This window comes from Cyprinus carpio, chromosome A3 (genome assembly GCF_018340385.1).
Source record: "Cyprinus carpio isolate SPL01 chromosome A3, ASM1834038v1, whole genome shotgun sequence".
Lineage (NCBI taxonomy): Eukaryota > Metazoa > Chordata > Actinopteri > Cypriniformes > Cyprinidae > Cyprinus > Cyprinus carpio.
In genome coordinates this window covers 26724049-26748054 of record NC_056574.1, presented here as the reverse complement: position 1 = coordinate 26748054, position 24006 = coordinate 26724049, and the positions used below count along the sequence as shown (strand labels likewise).

The 24006-nt window shown below is 38.1% G+C and overlaps 1 protein-coding gene across 1 annotated transcript in view; it reads left to right on the top strand.

Moving 5' to 3' along the window:
• Nucleotides 1-24006, top strand: part of mapk8ip3 (mitogen-activated protein kinase 8 interacting protein 3) — a 35958-nt gene that overhangs the window by 6221 nt on the left and 5731 nt on the right. Inside the window, exons 2-25 of the mRNA XM_042726897.1 lie at nucleotides 2913-3033; nucleotides 3136-3206; nucleotides 3565-3653; nucleotides 6107-6251; nucleotides 6978-7176; nucleotides 8106-8206; nucleotides 8420-8540; nucleotides 9049-9060; nucleotides 10862-10879; nucleotides 11363-11420; nucleotides 11518-11670; nucleotides 13704-13761; nucleotides 15006-15154; nucleotides 15878-15934; nucleotides 16124-16294; nucleotides 17885-18011; nucleotides 19198-19248; nucleotides 20646-20732; nucleotides 20808-20960; nucleotides 22013-22178; nucleotides 22277-22471; nucleotides 22547-22703; nucleotides 22920-23039; nucleotides 23153-23233. Of these exons, the coding sequence (XP_042582831.1) occupies nucleotides 2913-3033; nucleotides 3136-3206; nucleotides 3565-3653; nucleotides 6107-6251; nucleotides 6978-7176; nucleotides 8106-8206; nucleotides 8420-8540; nucleotides 9049-9060; nucleotides 10862-10879; nucleotides 11363-11420; nucleotides 11518-11670; nucleotides 13704-13761; nucleotides 15006-15154; nucleotides 15878-15934; nucleotides 16124-16294; nucleotides 17885-18011; nucleotides 19198-19248; nucleotides 20646-20732; nucleotides 20808-20960; nucleotides 22013-22178; nucleotides 22277-22471; nucleotides 22547-22703; nucleotides 22920-23039; nucleotides 23153-23233 (2660 nt within the window). The remainder of the gene's footprint in view (nucleotides 1-2912; nucleotides 3034-3135; nucleotides 3207-3564; nucleotides 3654-6106; nucleotides 6252-6977; nucleotides 7177-8105; nucleotides 8207-8419; nucleotides 8541-9048; nucleotides 9061-10861; nucleotides 10880-11362; nucleotides 11421-11517; nucleotides 11671-13703; nucleotides 13762-15005; nucleotides 15155-15877; nucleotides 15935-16123; nucleotides 16295-17884; nucleotides 18012-19197; nucleotides 19249-20645; nucleotides 20733-20807; nucleotides 20961-22012; nucleotides 22179-22276; nucleotides 22472-22546; nucleotides 22704-22919; nucleotides 23040-23152; nucleotides 23234-24006) is intronic.

The window sequence follows — 24006 nt, the reverse complement described above, 5'->3', positions numbered from 1 at the left end:
AATGGTACGCAGAGTACCATGGTCTGCGGAATTTGAATCGTAATCTCTGCCCTACCATGTGGGTATATAAGGAGCAGCATGAGCAACTCGCAATCAAGCTTTCGCTTCGGAGCCAAGCACATCTTTTTCTAGAATCACCGGAGTGCTTTCAGAACAAGTCTTCAGTAGTGTCGGCTCAGCCGCCTCAGGCTTCTCCTCGCCAAGGGCGCCCCCTTACCGCCGGCTCCATTCCCGCTCGGCCACAGCAGCAGCCTCCACCCCGGCCGCGTTGAGAAGATGGCCACAGAAGGGCAGCGAAGCCTGCCTCCACCCCTAAACCTGCCAAGCAGCGTTCCTGAGACGGGCGACCCGGAGATGGTGAAGTCAGCTCTTCAGGAGATGGTAGCAGGACCACTCCTTCCTCCGGAGGAGGGCAGGGGGACAATCCTTTGTTCTCACTTTCTTTTTATTCCGCCACTGGCCCCACGACCAGTGGTACCCAAAACTTCATTAAAAGAGCTGTTTCCTCTACCTCCGGGTCCCAAGAGGCCGTGGACGACAGTAGGCGACGTGAGTCCTCGCCGTTCTCGTCCCCCTCTGCCTTTGCACTCCGCCCTCGCTAAGGGACACTAAGCCTCCCATGTTGGGGCCATCTGTTCCGTCTCACTTCCCCACTGTGGGTACGCCTGTAGTTCCTCTAACCCCGCTGGTTAAGTTTCTGGGAGCCTGGTTACAGCTCTCCAGCCCGTCCCGCTGGCTCATCCGAAATTATCAGGTTTGGCACGTGATTCAATTCGCCCGGCATCCCCCCAGATTTCGAGGCATTCGCGCTACGGGTGACCATCACTCCAGCATGCTGCCAAACCTTCACCCCGTGGTGGGACCTCTCATTTCTATGAGCTGGTGTTCCCCTAGAACCAGTGTCTAGGCATGTTGTTGTGTCAACAGATGCCTCTGCCACAGGCTGGGGTGCCATGTGCAACAGGCATGCTGCGTCAGGCTCCTGGACAGGACCCCGACTTCAGTGACATGTCAATTGCCTTGAGTTGCTAGCAGTACAGCTTGCTCTGCACCGCTTCAGGGCCTTGCTGAGGGACAAGCACGCTCTGGTCCATACGGACAACGCTGCGACCGTAGCGTACATCAACCGCCAGGGCAGTCTACGCTCCCGTCGCAACTTGTTCGCCATCTCCTTTTTTGGAATCAGAAGCATCTGAGGTCGCTTTGTGCCGTTCACTTCCCGGGCAGACTCAATTGTGCAGCCAATGAGCTTTCATGACAGCAGTCTCGCCCTGGGGAATGGAGACTCCATCCCCAGTCGATTTAGCTGATTTGGGAACATTTTGGAGATGCTCAGATAGACCTGTTTGCCTCTCCAGACAATTTTACTCCCTGACCAAGGGCTCCCTTGGCATGGACGCTCTGGCACACAGCTGGCCGCAGGGCCTGCGCAAGTTTGCGCTTCCCCCAGTGAGCCTTCTTGTACAGACGTTGTGCAAGATCAGTGAAGACGAGGAGCAGGTCCTCATGGTTGCACCTTATTGGCCCGGCTGGACTTGGTTCTTCTCTCGACAGCCCCTCCCTGGCCAATCCCAAGGACCTTCTTTCTCAGAGACAGGGCACCATCTGGCACCCATGTCCCGAGCTTTTGGACCTACATGTGTGGGTTCTGGACGGATCACAGAAGGTTTAGGTACCTTGCCACCTCAGGTGGTAGCTACCATCACTTCAGCTAGGGCCTTGTCTACCAGACACGCCTATGCTCTGAAGTGGAAACTCTCCATCACTTTCACACAGCGTCTATACAACATGTTGGTGGCGGCAACAACAATACTACAATGAGAATAAAAGGTACACCTTCTTTCTTTGCATGAACATCTGGGCGGCGTTATGCAAACCTTCCCACATACTGACGTAGAGATGTGGGGGCGTGTTAGAACGAGCCGTTTTAGGAGGGTTTTGTAACACTCCAAAGAGAAAGGAAAAATTTAAATCGCATCATATGACCCCTTTAAAAATCCTTGCAGCTCAAAGTCACCACACACTGCACTTGGAGTGTGTGTGTAATGTGTGACTGTATTGTATTTGAAGAACAATTCCTTCTCAAAAATGCTTTTTGACCTTGTGTTGTTCTGCTTCATACTGGTTATGGATAATTTTGGATTGAAAGACAGTTCAGTTATATATACACACACTCTGTAGCAGGGGTACTCAAGTTCAGTGGCCAAGGGGGCCACATTTAAACCACATAAAATGTGAAAGGCCACAAATTACAGTTTGCATCATAAGAATTTAAGACAATATTTGCAGTAGAAATGCAGTTTATTACATATCTAACTCTTGCTTTTCCTTGGCCTATTTAAAATAATATTGAACATGAAAATAAAACATTACAAAAATGTGGAACAAAAAAGTGGATTAACAGATTTTTGAGCATTCATACGCAAACAGAGTATTAAACAAACTTAGAATGTTGAATGATCTCAAAACATTCTTGAGCAAATATAACTTACAAATTTCTTTAGAGAGAAGTATTATTTTTCCTATTCATGCCCAAAACATGACTGAGTGTGCATTACTGAGTGCTAAACACATTTACGCCCTCACACAGAAATCCCACATATGCATCACAGAAGTAATAGAACTCATGACATTTCAGGACATATGGACAAAAACATCGCTATCGCTGTAACTGAATAAAAAGAAGATAGAAATGTTTTGAATAGTGAAACTTGAAGACAATAAACACACAACGTGACAATATATGGTTTATCTGTGTTCTTCAAGCCATCTCTGGTATTTTCATAATAATAAAGTATGTTTATAATCTATCTTGTTTGTCTGTCTATTCATCCATCCATTCATTCATCCAATTCAGGTTCTAAGATAAAGGATCTGATCTTGTGTGAATGTGTGTGTTTGCATGTTTACAGAAGTTCATTGAATATGAAGATGTCTTGGAGGCAGACAAGAAGGACTTGCAGTCCATGTTGGAGACTTTGGAGCTACAATCAAAACAACTCGAGCTGAAGGCCAAGAACTATGCTGACCAGGGTGAGACTGTGCACTTAATTACATTTGTTCATACACACACATTGACACAAACAGAGATTTGATGTTCTTGCCATATGCATTTGTGATGTTCCTCTCTTGTAGTCTCTCGTCTGGAAGAACGAGAATCAGACATGAAGAAAGAGTATAACGCCCTTCACCAGCGCCATACAGAGGTCAGCACAGATTTATAACTCAAATTAACACAGGGTTCCCAAGACTATGGAAAACCAAGAGGAAAAGGATGGCAAAGAATGTAGGAAAAGTTATGGAAATGTATGAAATAAACTGAAAATTAATGGAAATTTCCATAGAGGATATACTTTTTTCTAGTTATTTAAAAATTAGTTGCTAAAAATTGCTTTTTGTGATTGTGATCTTTATTTTTGGCATGGAAAATGAATGGAAACATAATCAAAATTCATTAATCTAAAGTTGTGGGGACACTATTAGCAATAACTTGAAAGTTACAAATACAAAGCTCCACTTCTCGAAAATTCAGCATATACACTGACATTGATTTTTTTTCTTCAGATGATACAGACATATGTGGAACACTTTGAGCGTTCAAAGATGCAACAGACAGGCAGCAACCAGTCCGAATCTACAGGCTGCGGTCGGACGTGAGTAACTTTTATAATTACCATAATGTGGCCATTCCAAGCCTTGAGTTTGTGCATTTGGAATTAATGTGTGTTTTGCATGTTTATTTTGTGCTAGTAAATGACAAGTTTTGTTGGAAGAATTCCTCTGATTAGTTTGATACAGAATTGAATACTTCGAATTTCGAACCGCAAACTTATATTCTCTAATTTCAGAACATCAGCTATTACTGTGTATTGCAGTTTGGAAGTATGTATCAGATGCTTTGGATTTTGATGAAGCAAAATGGCCCATTATTGAAACTGTTGTCTTGGAGACAGCGTTGCTAGGTGCTGGGTGATGATGCTCAGTGACAGTTTATCATGTCTTGCTTAGTCAGAGCTAGAGTTGTGGCTAGCATATAGTCATACTTGATTATACACACATTTCACACATTTCTTTTTTCATTTAAACACAGTCCGTTGATTTCAACTGATTAAGCATTGCTATAGACATACTTGCAGGTTCAAATTTTGATATAGATTTATGAGAGAGTGAGAAATCTTTTGCCTAAGAATAATGCTTTATTAACACATTATTTTTATAATGTTATTAAATTAGGAATTCATGAGATACAGAGCTTTTAAATAGCTTTAAGAGTTTAACCGTGACATGTCAGAGCTGAATGAGACAAAAATGAAGGCCTTAAATAGCAGTAAGTCATTAATTTTTATTTCTACATGCATTAACAATTTTAAGATGATTATGTAGCAAAATATTACCAGTTTATTTTGAATATAATGCCTTCATAATTAATAACTTTTCAATTTGCTGTTGCTAAATGTGTACATTAGTGTGATATAGACATGGAACCAGTTTGGTTATTGCCTCCGGTCGGTGTGACAAAAATTGCCAGGGATGTTTGGACAGCAGGGGATGAAACGATTACTGGTTTGGCGATAAATCATGATAAAATTCCCCACGGTTAGTTGATGAAAAACAAGCTTATGTGGATTTTACTGATTCAGTCCATTCGGATAAGGTATCTAGAATTATTTATAGAACAGATGAAATACATAATCATTAATCAGTTATCATTTTTGACTTTACCCATTCCTTTATTTAAAGGCCTGTATTTTTTAAAACTTCATATGAACATTTTGTAAATGTTATTAAATAAACTGTTGTCAGGCATGTTGTCATTTGAAATCCAGACATCATTATTGTTTTAGTGTTTATGCAAACAACAATGTATTTTATTTGTTGTTTGTTGATTTTAATATAGATTTATATGTCAGTACTTTTTGAAAATTTCCAGCACATTTTAACAATACCCTGATAATACTGATAACCGTAATAATTTTGTAACTATAATCGTGATAATATATTTTCACCGTTTCACCTCTAGCTGAGACATGGAGGGGTAAACTGTGAGCAGAGAATGTAAATTTTGTATATTTGGAAAGAAACTGAGTAGTGCAATTGAGCAAATTTGGCGAGAATGATTGTGATTTTATTACATTTGTTGTAAATGACGATTGATCATGAATAATGTATTGAAAGAAACCAGGTCGAACCAGTTGAGGCTCACACGGCCTGTTTGTGTGTGAGACAATATCATGGAGAAATCAAAACAAATGAGCGCAACAGCACACAAAGAAACTCACAAAACAAACATACTGTGGTAAAAATTGAGTTTTTATATATATAACATATGATATAGCCAAGCCAAGCAACATGAGATGACCAAGAGTGCTTTTTCCCGAATATCAGCACAACTGCAGAGTTGACATTAATTATAGTCATTCAATAAATGTGTAATAATCATTCAATTATCTCAGAGCAGCACACAGTGGTATTTCCTTACTGAATTGAATTAATCATTTGAGTCAATGAACACATGAAAAACATTAAATAACTTTGACTGGCAGTGTGTGTGTGATTGTGTGTCGTATATATATATATATATATATATATATATATATATATGGCTGTGTGTGTCATTAAAAAAATGTAAAAAGCATTTGAAGATACTTGCAGAAACAGTCAATTCCATCTATTTCTACATACTTTATACTGTATGTAACGTGACATTATGTCCTGTGTCAGTATTGTGTGACTGTGTTTGTGAGTCTGCGTGTGTTCACCTTCTTTCTGTTTCTTTCTTTCTGTGCGTGTGCTACTGTGTGTCTCTGCAGTCCACGACACAACAGGAGGAAAAGGTAAAAATGTCCCACAATCTCTGACAGTTCCTTAAACCCCTGTGTCTCCCTGCAGTCTTTTTGTTTCCCATTTACTCCTTTACAATAAAAAATTAACCCACCGTCCACCCGAATACTCAGTTTAGCAGTCTTGGAGTCAGAGACTGAGAAACCTGTACCTCTTTCTCCTATGTGGTTTTGTGTCTTCATGTTTTCACCCTGTCCGCTGAGTTTTTTGCTTAGTGTGGGGAAATAACTAATAACCTTTCTTGTCTCTTTTTCTTTTTCTGCAGTAAAACAGAGCGCCCCCCATCATTGAGTTTGTTTCCTGGCGGAGATGGCATGGTACGTGGGGGTCCTGGGGGGGCTAGAAATGTTTCGTCAGATGTCTGGAATTCCAGTGATCTCAGCAGACCTGTCTACGCCCCTGGCTACCAGGTGTGACCGATATGACTCAACTCCAAAGCGTCAGGGGAGGAGTCATGATAATCATCATTTTATCAGCCACTCCACCTTATGCCTGCTTGTGTCAAGATCAGGTTTATCGCTGGTTTTTTGATGGACACCAGCAGGCCTCCAAGGGTCCATGATTTGACTGTCCATCCTCTGCCTTGTCCTGTGACATCTTTGTCTTATTTTAGCTGTCTGAAATGAACAGATATGTTATAAAAAATTAATCTCACCTACATGGAGCATCTGTCGGCTGCACACGCATAACTATACATCTGTTCTTTGAAGGAAAAGAAAAAAAAACGTGATTCTTCACTTCCTGTTTTCCAGATGACTCAAGTCACATGAATATAAAGCAGTTTGAGTTTCAGTACTGTCTGACAAAGCTTTTTTTATCTGTGGACTTCTTATGTTGCCATTTCAGCTTTCTAGATTTTTTTTGTTTTGAAGATAAATGTCTTGATATTCAAAGGATGTAGTGGTACTGCACAGAGATTTTATTATTTGAAAATGTTTTAAATGTTTATTTACATGTTTGAATTTTTAGAACAACGTATTTTTGTACCATGTAAGGCTGGCTAGTAAGTATAATTATTTGTTGATCCAGTCTAGTTAAACTAGTTAAAGCAATACCAGATTTACTAGTTTAGACGTTTAGCAGAGTATGTTAATTATTAAAATGTGTAGGTGACAATGTTGTTCTCTTTGTTTTAAGAGGATGGCTCAGATTCAGACTCCGTCGCAGCCACGCCTAGCAGCACAGGGAGCAAATCAAACACTCCCACCTCGTCTGTTCCCTCGGCAACAGTTACTCCTCAGAATGATGAGCTGGTATTGGTGGGAAAGAATACAAAGCGTCTTAGTAGAAACATGGAGGTGCAGGTCTCTCAGGAAACCAGGAACGTCAGCATTGGTGAGAGAGAGGAAGAACTGAGACAATAATAAATAAACACTGAAGAAAAGAACAAGGAAAAAGCGATTCAAAGTTTTTTTAAAGGCTGATACCAAAGCTGATGTTCATCAATATATAAATATATGTTAACATATTGCCATAGAAAAGTTTGGCGTCAGCAGGATTTTTGTATGTGTTTAAAGGAAGTCTCTTATGGTCACCGAGGATGCATTTATTTGAACAAAAATAGAGTAAATACGGTATTTCCTATTATTTTAAATATATTTTTTGTAACAATATAAAGTATTTACAGTCACTTTTACACAGTCAGTTGAATGCATCCTTGCTGAACAGAATTGTTTTATGTCTTACTGACTCCAAACATTTGAACGGTACTATATATATATATATATATATATATATATATATATATATTTTTTTTTTTTTTTTTTTTTTTTTAATGGAAATTTCAAGATAGTAAATAGCACATCCAAAACATTGTTTCTGTAAAATAATCATTTTAATATTTTTTAGATAATATTTATTAAGTATTCATTTAAAATTGTTATTTTGAAAATTAATCATATAATAATAATTTAGATAATAATAAAAATATTTTGAACTTGATAAGTAATATTTTGTTCTGTAATCCTAGTATATAGCTGATGCTAGTAATTAAAAAATGTCAGATATCAGCCGATTTATTAGCCTTGCTGATATATTGGTTGGCCACTAATGGGAACCGCCCCAGTCACTTGCGTTCTAAGTAAAGAAACACTTTGTTGTGACATATCATGTGCATCGATTAAATCCATACTAACATGATTTCACAATGTCAGATTAAAGCATAAGGCATTTGTGTCCATTCTACAGATTGCAGAAGTCAACATTTTCATTACAGGAATGTGATTGTCTAAATTTCATTTGCATGTGTGTGGGTTTGTCTGTAGGTATGGGCAGTAGTGATGAATGGTCAGAGTTTCAGGAAATTATAGACTCAACACCAGAGCTAGATATGTGCTTGGACCCTCGAAGCTTCGGAGGAGGAAACAGGTAGACAGATACACATCATTCACACAATTAAATGCTGAATAAAAAGAGCAAAATACCCGATCAATACAAACGGATCATCGAAGTTAAAGTTATAAATCATTAAAAACGCTATTTAGAAAGTAGCTTTGTATCATATAAACTATTCAAAAAAAATTCAAGCTTTGAAGTAAAATAAGGCACAGAAATAATGACGAAAATTCTTGTTCCTTTGAAGCCTTCTCAGGGCATAGTGAATGAGGCATTCGGCATCAACACAGACTCGCTGTACCATGAGATCAAAGACGCCAAGTCTGACATCATCGGTGATGTGGACGCAGGAGCCGAACTTCTCGGTAAGCTTTATAGTTTATTTATTGAACATTTTACCTCCGCAGCTGATTGACAGTTTCTTATAAATGCAGGTTACCTTGATTTATATGTAACCTGCATTGAAGATCAATGATTTTTCATTTTCTGATTATATTTTAAGTACCATTGCTAAGCATACGGTGGCTAAGGGCCTTTTTAACTGCATGCCTTTTGTCAGGAAGCCACACTGCTGGTGCTGGATGTATGCCCAAAGCAAAGTCTCTTGGGATATCATGCTTGCTTCATGGCTGTATCTCCTGCCCCTAAGCACATTTTGGTCTGATGAAGTTATCCTGAGTTGTTTCATTTGAGTAATTCCCGTTATTTATGTTGGCAGTTTTCTGATTTGTTTTGTTTCATCAAGGTAGAGCTGTTGATTTTTTTATCTCAGTGTGAAGGTGGATCTTTCTTTTGATTGGCCGTCTCACTCAATGACCCTTGACCCCTCTCTGTGCTTCCTTCCTGTGTGTGCTCTCTCGGCCACGCCCCTAGGGGAATTCTCAGGTGTGTATCTGATCACTGATTGATTGGTATTTTTAGTTCTCATTCTTTTTTGCTCTTCATTACCTTTGCATGGATTTAACATCCACATGAAACACAATTAGTCATATTGCTTTAAATACCACATTAGACTGTAACACAGAATCACATAACATTAAAAAAAATTACAAAAAACTTACATTAATACACTTGAAAATACACTACTGTTCAAAAGTCTGGGGTCAGAAAGATTTTTTTTTTTTTAAGAAATTAATAATTTTGTTTAAGGGCTTTTAATTGATCAACAGTTACAGTGAAGACATTTATATTGTTACAAAATGTATATTTCAAATAAATGCTGCTCTTTTGAACTTTCTATTCATCAAAGAATAATGGATGATGTTTTTTTTAATTTTCTATTAATTTATGAGCAGTGAAATATATTTTTCGATTTACTAATGAATATTAATGTTTCTTGAGCAGCAAATCATCATATCAGAATGATTTCTGAAGAATCATGTGACACTGAAGACTGGAGTAATGATGCTGAATATTCAGCTTTGTCGTCATAGGAATAAATTACATCTTAAAATATATTAAAATGGAAAACAGTACATTTAAATAGCAAATGCTGTTTCATAATATAAATGTTTTACTGTATTTCTGATCAAATAAATGCAGCTTTGTTGAGTATTGTGTTGAGCATTAGCATTATTTTACTGACCCCAGACCTTTGAACGTATATGGGCATGTCTTTAATAAATAGCTATTTTGTAATTGTTAAAGGGATACTCCACCCCAAAATGAAAATTTTGTCATCAATCACAAGGTCCATAAAAGGTATGAAAGTCGTCGTCAGAATGCTCCATCTGCCATCAGTCGTGCAATCTGGTTTAAATAAAGCGACGGAGCACTTTTTGTAAGCGAAGAAAACAAAAATAATGACTTCAATAATTCCTTTGTCAACAGTCTCCTCTGTGTCTCTCCATATCACCGTGTGCTGTGTGTGCTCTTCTGTGTCATGCTCTTCTGTGTCACATAGAAACAGCACATCCTTGTGGCGCGGATGACACAGAAGAGCACACAGCATACGGTGATATGGAGAGACACAGAGGAGACCATTGACAAAGGAATTGTTGATTAAAGTCGTTATTTTTTTCTTCGCTTACAAAAAGTGTTCCCGTCGCTTCATATAACCCAGATTGCACGTCTGATGGCAGATGGAGTATTCTGACGACGACTTTCATACCTTTTATGGACCTTGACACTGTTATTTACTTGGCAGTCTATGGGACAGTCACAGACCTCGCAGTTTTCATCCGAAATATCTTAAATTGTGTTCCGAAGACGAACAGAGCTTTTACGGGTTTGGAACGACATGGGGATAAGTGATTAATGACAAAATTTTCATTTTGGGGTGGAGCATCCCTTTAAAGGCAGTCCCTCAAAATTGTAACATATTTAAAGGTCTGATATATTAAAAAATACTTTTCTATGTAATAGTGACAGCTGATCTTTTTGTTTTATTAATTTTGCTTTATAAAGTAATTATCAGGTGTGTGTGTGTGTGTGTGTGTGTGTGTATGTGCGCATTTGTATGTGTGTGATGATAAATATCTAACATGTACCTGTCCATTTATTTTTTTCTCTTCCCATAATTTTTTATTATATTTGATCTTTTTTTTTTTTTTTACTTCCACCATTATCTTCCTCTTTTAATCTTCTCTTCTGTCTTCACATTCATACCTTTACTCCTTCTGTCATTTGGCTGCCTCCTCCTTCCGCGCCACTTTCCTTCTGTTTCCTCCTTGGCTCTCTATTTCAGTCCGGGATGATTTCTTTGGTAAGGCTCAAAGCCTCCTTTTCTCCCTCATGTTATTTTCAGTAGGACATTGTGATACATTTCTTATTTGTAGCTTTGCTTTGATGAGATGTTGTCCTGTGCTTCTTCTTTTCTAATCCTGTTAACTTCAGTTGCTCAGTGCTGTGCTTTCGAATGCATGGCTTTGCGGCTCATATGAATCATATTATCAATTCAGTTTGGATGTACTCTAGTCCACTTATCAAGTTAGATTGTGATTATACCTCTTTAGATGTCTTGTAAATAAAACCCCTTAAGGGTTATTGTTTAGTGACACAATAAAGAGGAGATTTGACTTATTTTTAAACAGCATCTACAGTAATAAATGTACTGTAATTGTGATTGTGATGTAATTTCAAACAATCGTGATGTAGTTTTGAATCAGCTGTCCCTTAGTCTGTTTATTTGGTATTTAAAAAGAGTTCATGGTGGTCTTTACTCTGGCTAACACTGTATATCCCACAGGCATGGGGAAAGAGGTGGAAAATCTTCTAACAGAGAACAAAAAACTACTGGAGACCAAGTAAGCGGGAAAGAAAGACAGAATGTGTGTGTATTTGTCCATGTATGAATGCGATGTATGAATGCGTCGTTATAATGGAACCATTTGCTATCTGTAGGAATGCCCTGAATATTGTGAAGAATGACCTGATTGCTAAAGTAGATGAACTGTCGAGTGAACAGGAAGTTTTCCGGGAAGAGCTGGAAACAGTCAAACAGTCCAAGAGCAAAGTGGACCAGAGAGTGAAAGAACTGGAGGAGGAGCTAAAGAGGTCTGGAACATTTGTCTGTTTGTTTCCACTGAATTTTTCTGTCACACCATTAAAAGATTTTAAGATTGGTCCTTAAAAACAATTTTAATCCAGGGCCATAACCACCATAGACATTGAGGGGGACAAGTTCACACACCAGCTTATTGGTGGAGAGGAGACAGAGTGCTGAAGCCAGTCAGTAGATATGGGGATTGTTAGGAGGCCATGATGGTCAGAGACCAATGGGCGGATTTGGCCAGGATGCCGCGGTCACACCTTTACTTTTTTCAAAAGACGTCCTGGGATATTTAATGACCACAGAGAGTCAGGACCTCGGATTAACATCTCTTCTAAAGGATGGTGTTTTTTTGACAGTATAGTGTCCCCATCACTATACTGGGGCGTTAGGACCCACACAGACCGGTCACCGTGATTTTGACAAGTAAGACATGTTACTGGATCAATATCCTTTGTTGATTCTGGATCAACATTACTGTCCAAATATATAGACCTAATCCAACCCCTACCCCTAAACCTAACCCTACCCATAATTTATTCCTAAACTCAGAGGGAAATGATAGGTTAATAAGAAGGATGTAGAAGCATCTAACCCTGACTGTAAGCCTAAAACTGACATTTCTTGAAAACTTCCCTCAATTCTGATTGGTTGATTGGAATGTTGTTCCATGATCAACAATGATGTTGATCCAGGAACATGTTGTACTTGGTGAAATCATGTTCACCCACACAGACCACAGGGTGAGCATCCCCTGCTGGCCTCACTAACACCTCTTCCAGCAGCAGCCTAGTTTTCCCAGGAGTCTTCCATCCGGGTACTGACCAGACTCAGCCCTGCTTAGCTTCAGTGGGCAACCAGTCTTGGGCTGCAGGGCGATATGGCTGCTGGCAAGGTGTTAAAGGTGTTTTTAATAAATGCAATAACAACAGAAGCTTTTAATAAAATTTTTAGTTTTATTTAGTTTTTAATAAATGCAACAACGACATAAACATTAAAATAATGACAGTAACAATGATGGATGGATTTTAAATGAACGAACAAAAAATAAATAAATAAATAAATAAAACATTTTAAAGTTGGTTGGATGACTACAACATAACCTGTTATCTAATAACATGCATTACATGGTAAAATAAAGTTCTGACAAAAAAGTTTAATAACATAAAACATTTCAGACTTCAAACCATTTTTAAGGAATAAGAGTCAAAATTATGTATGATTATAGGTATTTTATCTGCTCTGTTAATAATTCTAGATACCTTAGAATCTGAATTGTTTAGATTTTTAGAACGCACATTAGCCTATTTTCCATCAACCAGTTAAAATTTACAATAGTGCATAAAAATTGGGTATGATTTTTGCATTGGTTTAAACAAAATAGGCAGACAAGCTAAATGAAAATGAAAATCCACGGTCTGACAGCAGCCGAGACTGCAGCTAACTTTGCTTAATGTTGGACAAAATTTACTGTGAGATTTTCCAATCGCAGTAATCAAATATGGTTGTAATGATAATTAATAATAATATTAAACGGTAATCCTAACCGTCTGGAATTTTATCGTGGTTTGTACTTGAACTGTAACTGTTTCATCTCTATTTGTAACCCTCAAACTAGAGTGAGCTTGGTGACCCCTTAGAAATCTTTAGCGATTCCTAGTGGGGGTCGAGAATCGAGACCCCCCAGGTTGGGAACCACTGACATAGACCTGTGGTCTCAAACTCAGTTCCTGGAGGGCCACAGCTCTGCAGAGTTTAGTTCCAACCAGCTCCAGCTCAAACCTGCTTTTCTAGTTTCTAGTAGTCCTGAAGACCTAGTTTAGCTGGATCAGGTGTGTTTGATTAGGGTTGGAGCAAAACTGTGCAGAGCTGTGGCCCTCCAGGAATTGAGTTTGAGACCACTGACATAGACAATAAAAAAAGCAGCACAGTGGGATGCAAAAATGCATTCTGTGTGTCCGAAAGTGGCTCATGTTTTTTTTAAGAGTCTCTGTGCCTCCAATCTAATTAAAGTCTGAATGTCTCCCTTTGATTAAAGGTTGAGAGCTGAAGCTTTGGGAGTATCTCAGGACTCTAAAGATGAGGGCGGAGAGGATGTAAGTCAAACACTTTAGTCTCATTTCAAACACTCATTTCTCTGCTCCAGAAAGTAGTGAGCTGCCTCATTGATGTGAACATGTAGCAACTTAATTATGTTTTCTCCAAAAACACCTTGTCTTAGCTCAGTACTCTGGCAGCATGGTATATGCAGTGTCCTACCTGGAGAAGGCAATCCCAGAATGCACTGTGATAAGAAAAATCATGTGCTCACTAGTTTTTGGAACAGAGCTCTGAAGTCTCAAATAAGTAACCAAAGAATGTTTTTCCTTATATTATTAATAATATTAAAACCATTTATGGCCTTTAAAGGGATAATTCACCCAAAAATGAAAATTACCCCATGATTTACTCACCCTCTTGAAATGTTATGTGTTTATGATTATAGAGGGGAACATGGGAGACATAAAACAGACACCGTGACAATAATATCCATATATAAAACTTTTTAGGAGTTTGATTTTGTTAGTTTATTGAGAACCAAGTTTTATTTCCTCTTGGCTTATATCGAAATCCTCATATAGGACTTTTAATTCATGACCGGTGTTTTGTTTTGCTCTCTCCGCTGGGCTTCTGCAGTCTTTATTTCTCACCAGACCTTACGCTACACCCATGTCCCACTTCATCTGCTGGAACACCAAACTCTTTTATGTGCATGTACGACAGTTAGTGGAAGCTAGAGATTACATTTTATAAAGTTTTAAATATGGATATTTTTCTTACAAAAACACATTGATTACTTTCAGAAGGCCTTTAGTAACCCCCCGGAGCCATGTGAGGCACTTATGATTGATGGATGGATGCCATTCACTGCCATTGTAAAGCTTGGAAGAGCCAGGACATTTTTTTAAATATAACTCCGTTTGTATTTGTCTGAAAGAATAAAGTCATATACACCTAGGATGGCTTGAAGATGAGTAAATCATGGGGTAATTTTTATTTTTAGGTAAACTATCCCTTTAAAGTGAGATTTTAAACGTGTAACATTAAATCAAGTTGTAAACACAGTTAGTGGATGGATATGAGAAATTTTATTACCAATCACTTCTACAGGCCTTGCTTTGTTATGCTCTAACAGTTTTTAATTGAAATGCTATGCTCAGTGAACCTTTAACCTTCTCACAATGTTTTAGTAACCTTATATTTGATGCTGTGAAATGCTGAAGGCCTGATACACTAACCTCCGCTTCACTGCTGCCGTGTTTTGTGGTGCTGCTCTGTTCTGTGTGGCTCTGTGGTGCAGTACTCATCTCCACTGCAGGATGATGTTGCCATGACGCAGAGACGACGGTTCACACGTGTAGAGATGGCCCGTGTGCTGATGGAGCGCAACCAGTACAAGGAGAGACTGATGGAGCTTCAGGAAGCTGTGCGCTGGACCGAGATGATCAGGTGAGGGAGAAGCAGCCATATACATCAAATCTCAAAACAACTCTGATTCAGACACTTACTTTTATCTGGCATCAATGCATGTAAACAAAATCTCAGATATTTGTACATCTAAATGACTTCATCAATATATTACTCATAAAATCTGGTCGATAGGGGAGGACAAATGCACTGATGCATTGTAATGCATTTTATGTTACAAAACACTCTAATGTACATAAATGATAACATTCACAGCACAACTGATAATAATGTTTCCCGAACGCCAAATCAGCATATTAGAATGATTTCTGACGGATCATGTGACACTCAAGACTGGAGTAATGATGCTGAAAATACATTCTGAGACTGTGTTGTAAATACAACTTAACCACTGATTCTAGTTGTGTCCTCTTTTGGAAGGCCAAACTAAGTATTTTTGCTTTCGCAACAAAACACAGCGTCTCCCACATTGTGACGTAGACATGTGGGGGCGTGTTAGAATGAGCCGTTTCAGGGGGCGTGGCCGAATCTAAACTTTTATTAAGAATATCTCTTTGGGTTTGAGACTTTAGTCTTTGCAACTTTAGGGATCTTATCTATTCACGACAGCTTGTAACACTCCAAAGAGAAAGGAAAACTTGAAATTGCTTTAAGGAAACATATGGTAAACCAATAAACAGATTTTTACTGTAGCATGTCTTATGTAAAAACTTCATTTTCACTTTGTCTATATCACTTTCACAGGGCATCTCGAGAGAGTCCTGCTCTACCAGAGAAAAAGAAGTCCATAATCTGGCAGTTGTGAGTATTACAGCAGATTTAGACATTTTGTTTTTAACTCTTAAATCAGTATGTAAGAAAGGGGAATGATTTCATAGAGCTGAAATATCTTGATGATGTTAAAGTAGTTTTATTATTAATTTTATAATTTATATTTGATCTGTTTTCCTGTTCCTTTACCTGCTCACTTTGCTCTGTGTCTTTCTCCAGCTTTGCACGTCTTTTTAGTTCATCTGCGAGCCCTCCTCCAGTGAAACGGCCATACACCAGTGTCAACATTCACTACAAGTCTCCCTCTCCTGCTGGCTACAACCAGAGACGCTCCCAAACCATGTGCCAGATCTCCACCTCCAGCTGCATACTGGAGTTCATGCCTGAAGAGTGAGAAGAAACATGCACACCTGACTGTGTCTTTGTCCCATCTGTCCTCACATCGTCATCCACACATTGTACCTGTCTGTTTGTCCTCCCTCTTCCTCTGTCCCCCATGTCTGTTCTCTCTCTTTCTTCTGCTCAGGCAAGCTGACTCCTGCTAAATGCTGTGTGCTGATGCTGCATTTGACTTTAAGCTGTTGCACACTCACACAGAAGTTTACTTATAGCAATTTTCCTGCAGTGGAAACGCAAACCGTGCCAAGCCGAGTCGTACCACACAGTGGAAAAGCGTCATTAGGTTATTCAAGGAAATAGCATAGACTTCTATTCTTTTAAATAAAACTAATAATAAAAACTACAGACTAATTCTAACATTATCTCTAAAAGAAAACCTGCATTTTTAGCATTTATTTAATACTTAATTTAGGTTGTGAGGTTTAGTTCTCCGGGAACATGCATAATGATAACTGTGTATTATTTTTAGATAAAACCATAAAAATGTTATTTCAGTGTTCATAAACGGTTAGAATATTTATTTATATTTATAATTAGCTTTTATTTTTATATTTTCAGTTTTCATTTTAATTTGTGCTTTTTTTAATTATATTTCTTTTTAGGTTTAAATCATTTTCATTTTACCTTTAGTTTTTGTATTTTTAGTACTTAAACAACTTATTTTATTTCAGTTAGCTGCAGAGGCAACATTTCTAATTTTCATTTAAGTTATTTGAGTTAGTTTTTTAAAGTTTTGTGTTTTTAAGTTTTTCATCTAATATAATATTTCATTTTATTTCAGCTTTTTCAATTAACGAAAATGATTTTTAATAGTTTTAGTAAAGAATAGTAACACTGCTGCCAAATGAATAAATGTAAATATTTTATGCATTCATTGCTTAATTCCTCAGAACATTTTTACACATTAACATTTTAAAACATCAGATCATATCAACATATACATATCAAATATTCTTTTTTAAGTCTGCTTCCCTCACACTCCATTAGCATTAGGTGCTGTATGTAGAATTGACACTGAGTGGCTGAACTAGGTATTGCAGTCCAAATTCAAAATATTGGAGAGGGTTTTTTCACCCGGCCCCTCCTCCTCAGACTTGACGCACATGCAGGTTGCCAGATTGACGACACAAACAGGAACAAGCGCACTTGACGATGAACAAAATGAAATATGCTGTGTTTTCCGCCAACTGGCAACCCGGGGTGCCGAAATACAATTGGGTAAACTGGCAGTGGGCAGGTTTCAGAAACCAAAACAAACACAGACATTCCACCCAGAAAGCACTTTTTCAAAGGAGAATAACTGACTGTAGCAAGTATGTTAACTTAGCATGTTTCTTAAATATCTGCAAACATGTTATGGTATTTTTATGCATTAGCAGAGTCAAAATCTTACATACAGCACCTTTAAATAACATCTGCCAAATACAGAAATGTAAATGAAATATAACACATCATGCAGTGTGTCTGGCATTACTTTTTGGCCTCGGCTGGCTGTTCTCTCGCTCTTTCGCTGATTGCTCCCTCTCTCTCTTTCTCTTCGCCCTGTAGACTGCCCAGTAATGGTGTTGCATCTCTCCTCAGCGATTCTGCGCTCTGTACACGCAGAGAGCAGCGTCGAGAGCAGTACCGGCAGGTGCGCGAGCACATGCGCCGGAAGGACGGCCCCATGCAGACCTGTGGCTGGAGTGTCCCGCCCAGACTGAAACAGGTATCTGACCCTAAGTTGACCCTTGACCCTTGATCTCTAAGCAGTTTATCTCCACCTAGAGACTGAAGTGCCTCTGTTTTGTCAGGAAGTCAAATAGAAGGGGAAAAATAAAATAAATAAGGAGCCAAATGCACCAAAAGGGGCATGTCCTAGTTTAGCTCCTCCCAAGATAGGAGATGGGCGTCTGAGTTTATGTGAGGTGATGAATGTCTTGTTGAAGATGTGCAAGAGCAATTTAGTGAAAAAATAAAAATAAAAATGAGATTGCTACACTACAAGATAATTACAAAAAGTGGCAAAGTATATAACTGTATCAGACAGTTTATCAATGAATTTAATTCTGCATTTAGAGCTTTCATCTACAACAAAAACTATATATCATGGTGAAATCATTAAAGTGAACTTAACTGGAATTTATAATTCTAGAAAAAGTAAAATAAACAATTGTGATGAAGAATACATTTTCACTTAATATTTGACAAAAAATGCTAAAATTGTTTTAAAAAATTAAAATTGTTTTTGTTAATTTAAATACATTTTAGGTGTTTTATTTTATATATATATATATAATACTCTAATAGTATGTATGTGTGTGTGTGTGTATATATATATATATATATATATATATATATATATATATATATATATATATATATATATATATATATATATATTTGCAATTGTGTTTGCACTAATTTGTTAATTTTATCAGTGAATTGTTTATTTACATGAACCGCGCAAATAAACTGTTTTGCTAAAATAATGTAGGCTTCCCAATACTATATAAGAGAAACAGAAAAGTGAATGTTTGCTTACTCTCTTTGCTCAGTTTGCTGTAAAGCTGCAGACATGAAAATGTGAAGAAAAATACGTTTAGCGTTTTGTCCTGCTAACAACTTGGTACCTCTTTTAACTATTATAAATGGTTTAACATGTTCGGTACCACATCATCCATCTGAATTCTCACGTGTGTGACACAGCAGCATAGCTATGACTGTGTGCTTGTTGCCATTGTCTTAGTAATAGCATTTTAGTCTGGAATGTTTTTTTTTTTTTTTTTTTTTTTTATGGGACTAGTTAACTAGTTCACGTTGTGCTGGTTTCTGGAGTGGCAACAGTGTTAGGGTTGCCACGGTGACAATGTGTTTGTCAGGGTCACCGTGGCTCTAACTGTGATCTCCCACAGAACGGCTCCCAGGCGGACAGTGCTCAAGATGCCACAGCGAAGAAGACGCAGGCAAGTCTGAGCGGCAGAGGACCAGCATGCACCTCTCCCACCCTGTCCCTTTAACTCCCATTCCTAACCTGACTCAGCCTCAGTCAGCAAATCAGAGCGTAACGGCAGCAGAAACCTGATATAGCAAAAAAATAATGTCTTTGCTAAGTTGAATATATCTTTAGAAATATTTAATGCATTTTAGACATTTTGCTGATTTTACAGTCACATACAACCTTCACTGATATAACTGTGCCAGTCATCATAATTTATTAGTCAGCGTTATTGAAAGACAACCTGAAATGTAAATGTAGTACCATATATCAATTTGTAATTTAAATACAGTGGTCTGTGAATGTGGTAATCATTCAGCATTTCATATGCAATAGTATATTGGAGTAGTAAATACCATAGTATTACCATCTGATAGCACTGTTGTACCATGGTATCGCCAAAGTACTGTTTTGTAAGAGTACCTTTGGATTTTGACTAAGACAAGACTTATCATAATATTATTATATTGTGTGTAAAGGCCACCTCTCTGCTAAACTGCACTTTTATTTAGCTTTTTAATAATGTTACATTAAATTGTAAAAAAATTAACTAACTTTATGTTAACTAATTAACTGAAATTTAAAAAGCTCAAATATGTCATATGTTATGATTTCATGTAATAGGAAATAAAAGTTTAATGCATAGATTTCTTTCCGTTCAACATTTTTCAGATTTATGAAATCAGTAATGCAGTGGGCATAGTTGATTACTATTACAATTTAATTTAAATAGTTTGGTCCCTTGTGAAAAAGTATATATATATAAAAAAACCTGTACTTACAGAATATATAATATTCAGAAAATAAAAGGCCACTTAGGTGTACTTAATAAAGAGAGTACACGTTCATGACACTTAAGTACTCTTTTAAATGTGTATTAAAATATTTACTTTAAAGTACATTTTAAATCATTTTAATCTTTTTTGTGCTTTTTCATTTTAAAACGAAAGCTTGTTTTAATATAATCACGTTCCAATATTTAATTATATACAGAGAACGTAGTCTTAGATGAAAGTAAATTAATTCAGATGGTGAGAAAGTCTATTTTGTCGGTGTTGTGTAACATGATATGCTCGTCCGTATCAAACTTTCCTCCATCTTAGAAACACTCGAATCATGATTTGCTGTTCTCTCTCTGTCTCAATGACATTTGCTGACTATACAGTAGATTGACTGTCACTGCGCATGCGTCTGCCTTGTAACCCTCTAACAGACTTTGATCTGCTGGTCTTGGTTTCCCCTTTCTCTGTCTGCCCTGGATCAAGGCAATCTTAACCAGGGCATGATGGGAGTGCTTGTAGAGTGTGGCAGTGATCTCATTTACAAAGGCCTTGTGAACATCACTGTCTTCCTGTGTCCTCACAGGCCATTGAGAAAGACGGTAATTGTATGAAAAATGTCCCTGTGCCAGTTTACTGCCGCCCTCTGGTGGAGAAAGACCCTAACAGGAAGGTAAAAATGCATACAGGCATGCAGACTATTTGTTTTGAGGGTTTGAAGTTATGAACTCAGACTCTTGTTCTTCAGTTATGGTGTGCTGCTGGTGTGGATCTCACTGGCTGGAAGACACCCAATCAGGAGACTGCAGCTGTGAAGCTGTCCAACGGCTCAGATCCTTTGACTGCTGAAGACGAAGGTGGAGACGGCAAGAGTGAGCAGAGCTCACCAGAGAAAAAGAAGGTAAAGGGCCTTTAAAAAAAACAAGAGTTAAACACATGAAATTACAAGAAAATAAACCAACACGTTTGGAAGAGATGTTCAAAAAAAAAAAAAGAAAGAAAAAGAAAAAATTGGGATCCGTAAGATTTTTTTTTTGTTTAAAGAAATTAATACTTTTAACTCAAGGATGCATTCAATTGAACAAAAGCGACAGTAAAAACATTTATAAGGTTACAAATATTTTAATTAAAAAATGCAGTTATTTTGAGCTTTCTATTCATCAAAGAATCTTGAAAAAAGTAACACAACCTCCACAAAAAATAACAAGCAGCAACATTTTAACACTGATAATAATAAGAAATGTAATAATAAGTAGTTACTGCTAAAAATTCAGCTTTGCCACAGTAATAAATTCAGCTTTGCCACAGTAATAAATGATATTTTTAAATATATTGCAATAGATAACAGATCTTTTAAATTGTAATAATATTTCACAAATGTACTGTTTTTATTTTTTAAATGAAATAAATGTAGCCTTGGTGAGCATAAGAGACGTCTCTGAGAAATATAGAAAATCTTACCGACTCCAAACCTTTGAAGAGTAGTGTAAATACACATACACACAGTGGGATCAGAAGGTCATTTTATTGCAATTAAATTTAAACCTGGAAAAAGCAGCATGTAAAAGTAAAGAATGGAAAGAAATTCAAATAAGGTAATTTGTGACTGATTAAAGCAGAAGGGAGACAAACCACATACTAAGAAGGTTTCAAATTTATTGCTCATTTTTGAGGTAAATTTTTCACTCAATTTGTTATGCTTATAATAACATTTTAGTCATTTTTACTTTTTTTTTTACTTAAATCATTTAATATAATTATTTTTTAAATTCACTAGTCACTAGATCAGAAGGGGTCATAGACTTTTGGACCTCACTGTACATCTTTTACATTTTACTGACATTGCTTTCCTTTCTTTCTTTAAGTAAATGAATGCTGGAAGTGTATTTCAAACATCAGAGTTCTAAATTAAATCAGCTGGAGTCTAAACATTGGTGTTTCTCCCTCTTTTAGCCTAAAGAACTGCATGAGACTGACTCCATGAGCAGCCGCGTGTGGATCCTGACCAGCACTCATTCAGCCAGTAAAGTGGTGATTATCGACGCAAACCAGCCCTGCTCACTGGTCGACCAGTTTAATGTGTGTAATGCCCATGTGCTGTGCATCTCCAGTGTACCAGGTCTGTGTAGTGCTATATACAAATAACTACACTCTCAACTGTAACAGACACTGTAAAAGATGTGTTAACTGTCACTTGTGTCACTTGTGTGAGTGTAGCGGCCAGTGAGAGTGATTACCCAGCAGGTGAGATATTTCTGGAGCAGCAGGCTGGAGATGGGCCTTCAGAGGAGAAGGGTGGAGTGGAGGGCATGCTGGCGGGGATCACCATCGTGGGCTGTGCCACTAACTGCAGCGTAGTGCGCAGCAACTGCTCCTCTCGCACCGACACACCTGTGCAGGACCGAAGCCAAGGTGAGCAAACTGACTGAAAATGTATGATAGGAATCTTTGAGACTACATAGTGTTTATCATATGTTTTGTGTTTAGCTCCTACAGCTCCAGTGTGCAGAAGCTTAGCAGTGTCACAGTCTGCGGAGGAAGCGACAGAAGCCATTGAGGTGTCTGAGGAGGCAGGGCCTAATGAGAATGCAGACAACACACTCGGTCCTTTCACCGAGCATGTCTTTACTGACAACACACACAGGTACCTCAACTATAGCCTACTAAACCACAAAAACTTGATGAAAGTGCTTACCAAATGCTTTCATAAAGGTTTATGCACAAATATTATACAGTTTTCTAAACCAGTCCTGTTTTTCTCACTGCAAAAGGATGGTTTTCTATTTGCTGAATACGTTAGGAAATGATTTAGGTATGTGTGTTGAATTTAAATGGTCTGCTCTGTGTGTTGTGCCATCAGTGAAGCAGGTGTGCCGAAGAAGCAAGTGACATCAGCTCCCACAGACTCAGAAGAGGCAGGAGACGACCGGGCAGGAACAAGTGCTGCCCCGACCATGTGGCTGGGAGCCCAAAATGGCTGGTTGGCATTACATCTTCAGTTGCATTTTTACATTCTTAAGTCATAATTCCATCTTAAATATTAAATGCACCATGTAAAATACTCTGTTAAGTCTCTGTAAACTCTGTCCACAGGCTTTATGTCCACTCTGCAGTGGCCAACTGGAAGAAATGCCTTCATTCAATCAAACTCAAAGACTCTGTACTGAGTTTGGTGTAAGTAGAATCCTACTGAAGTATGTACACTACCATTCAAAAGTTTGGGGTCGGTTTTTAATGTTTTTGAAAGTCTCTTACGCTCACCAAGGCTGAATTTATTAGCGATATTGTTTTTATTTGCGCTGCAATTTTTTTTAAAAATAATAATACATTTTAAAATTTACTTATGTGGTGGCAAAGCTGAATTTCCAGCATCATTACTCCAGTCTTCAGTGTCACATAAGCTTTCAGAATCATTAATTTGCTGCTCAAGAAACACATACGTAACCCAGATGTTCCCTTTCAGTCGGACACTCCCAGTCAGTCGGACCGCCGAAATGGGATCCTCTACGAAAGCGCCATGGATGCTGCCCTTTCCAGTGCCCTGTGCAAGCCACCAGCACCCCTTTTTGGTGTAGGCTGGGGATCCCAACAAGACGACCACTCACCGTTGTCATAGCACTACCCACTCAGTGAGATTGGATAATACTGAGAAAACGTACCCGTTCCACTTGGAACAGGGATACTGCGGAAGCCCCATCCTTCCTGATAATCATTGTTGGTGTATGTGTAGGTTTTTGTGGTGATTTTGGAAATATTGGAAATGGCAGAAGTCTGCCAGGGAAACACGGGCTCTAAGGCTATACCGTGGACTTGGATATGGAACCCGTGGATATGGAACCCAGCCTACTACCAGTTCTCAAAGATTCATCGGGAGAAGGCCTGGTGGCGGATGTTCCAACGCATCTGGCTGCCAAGGGGATGGAAGAGCTTGACAGGGTCTACAGTAC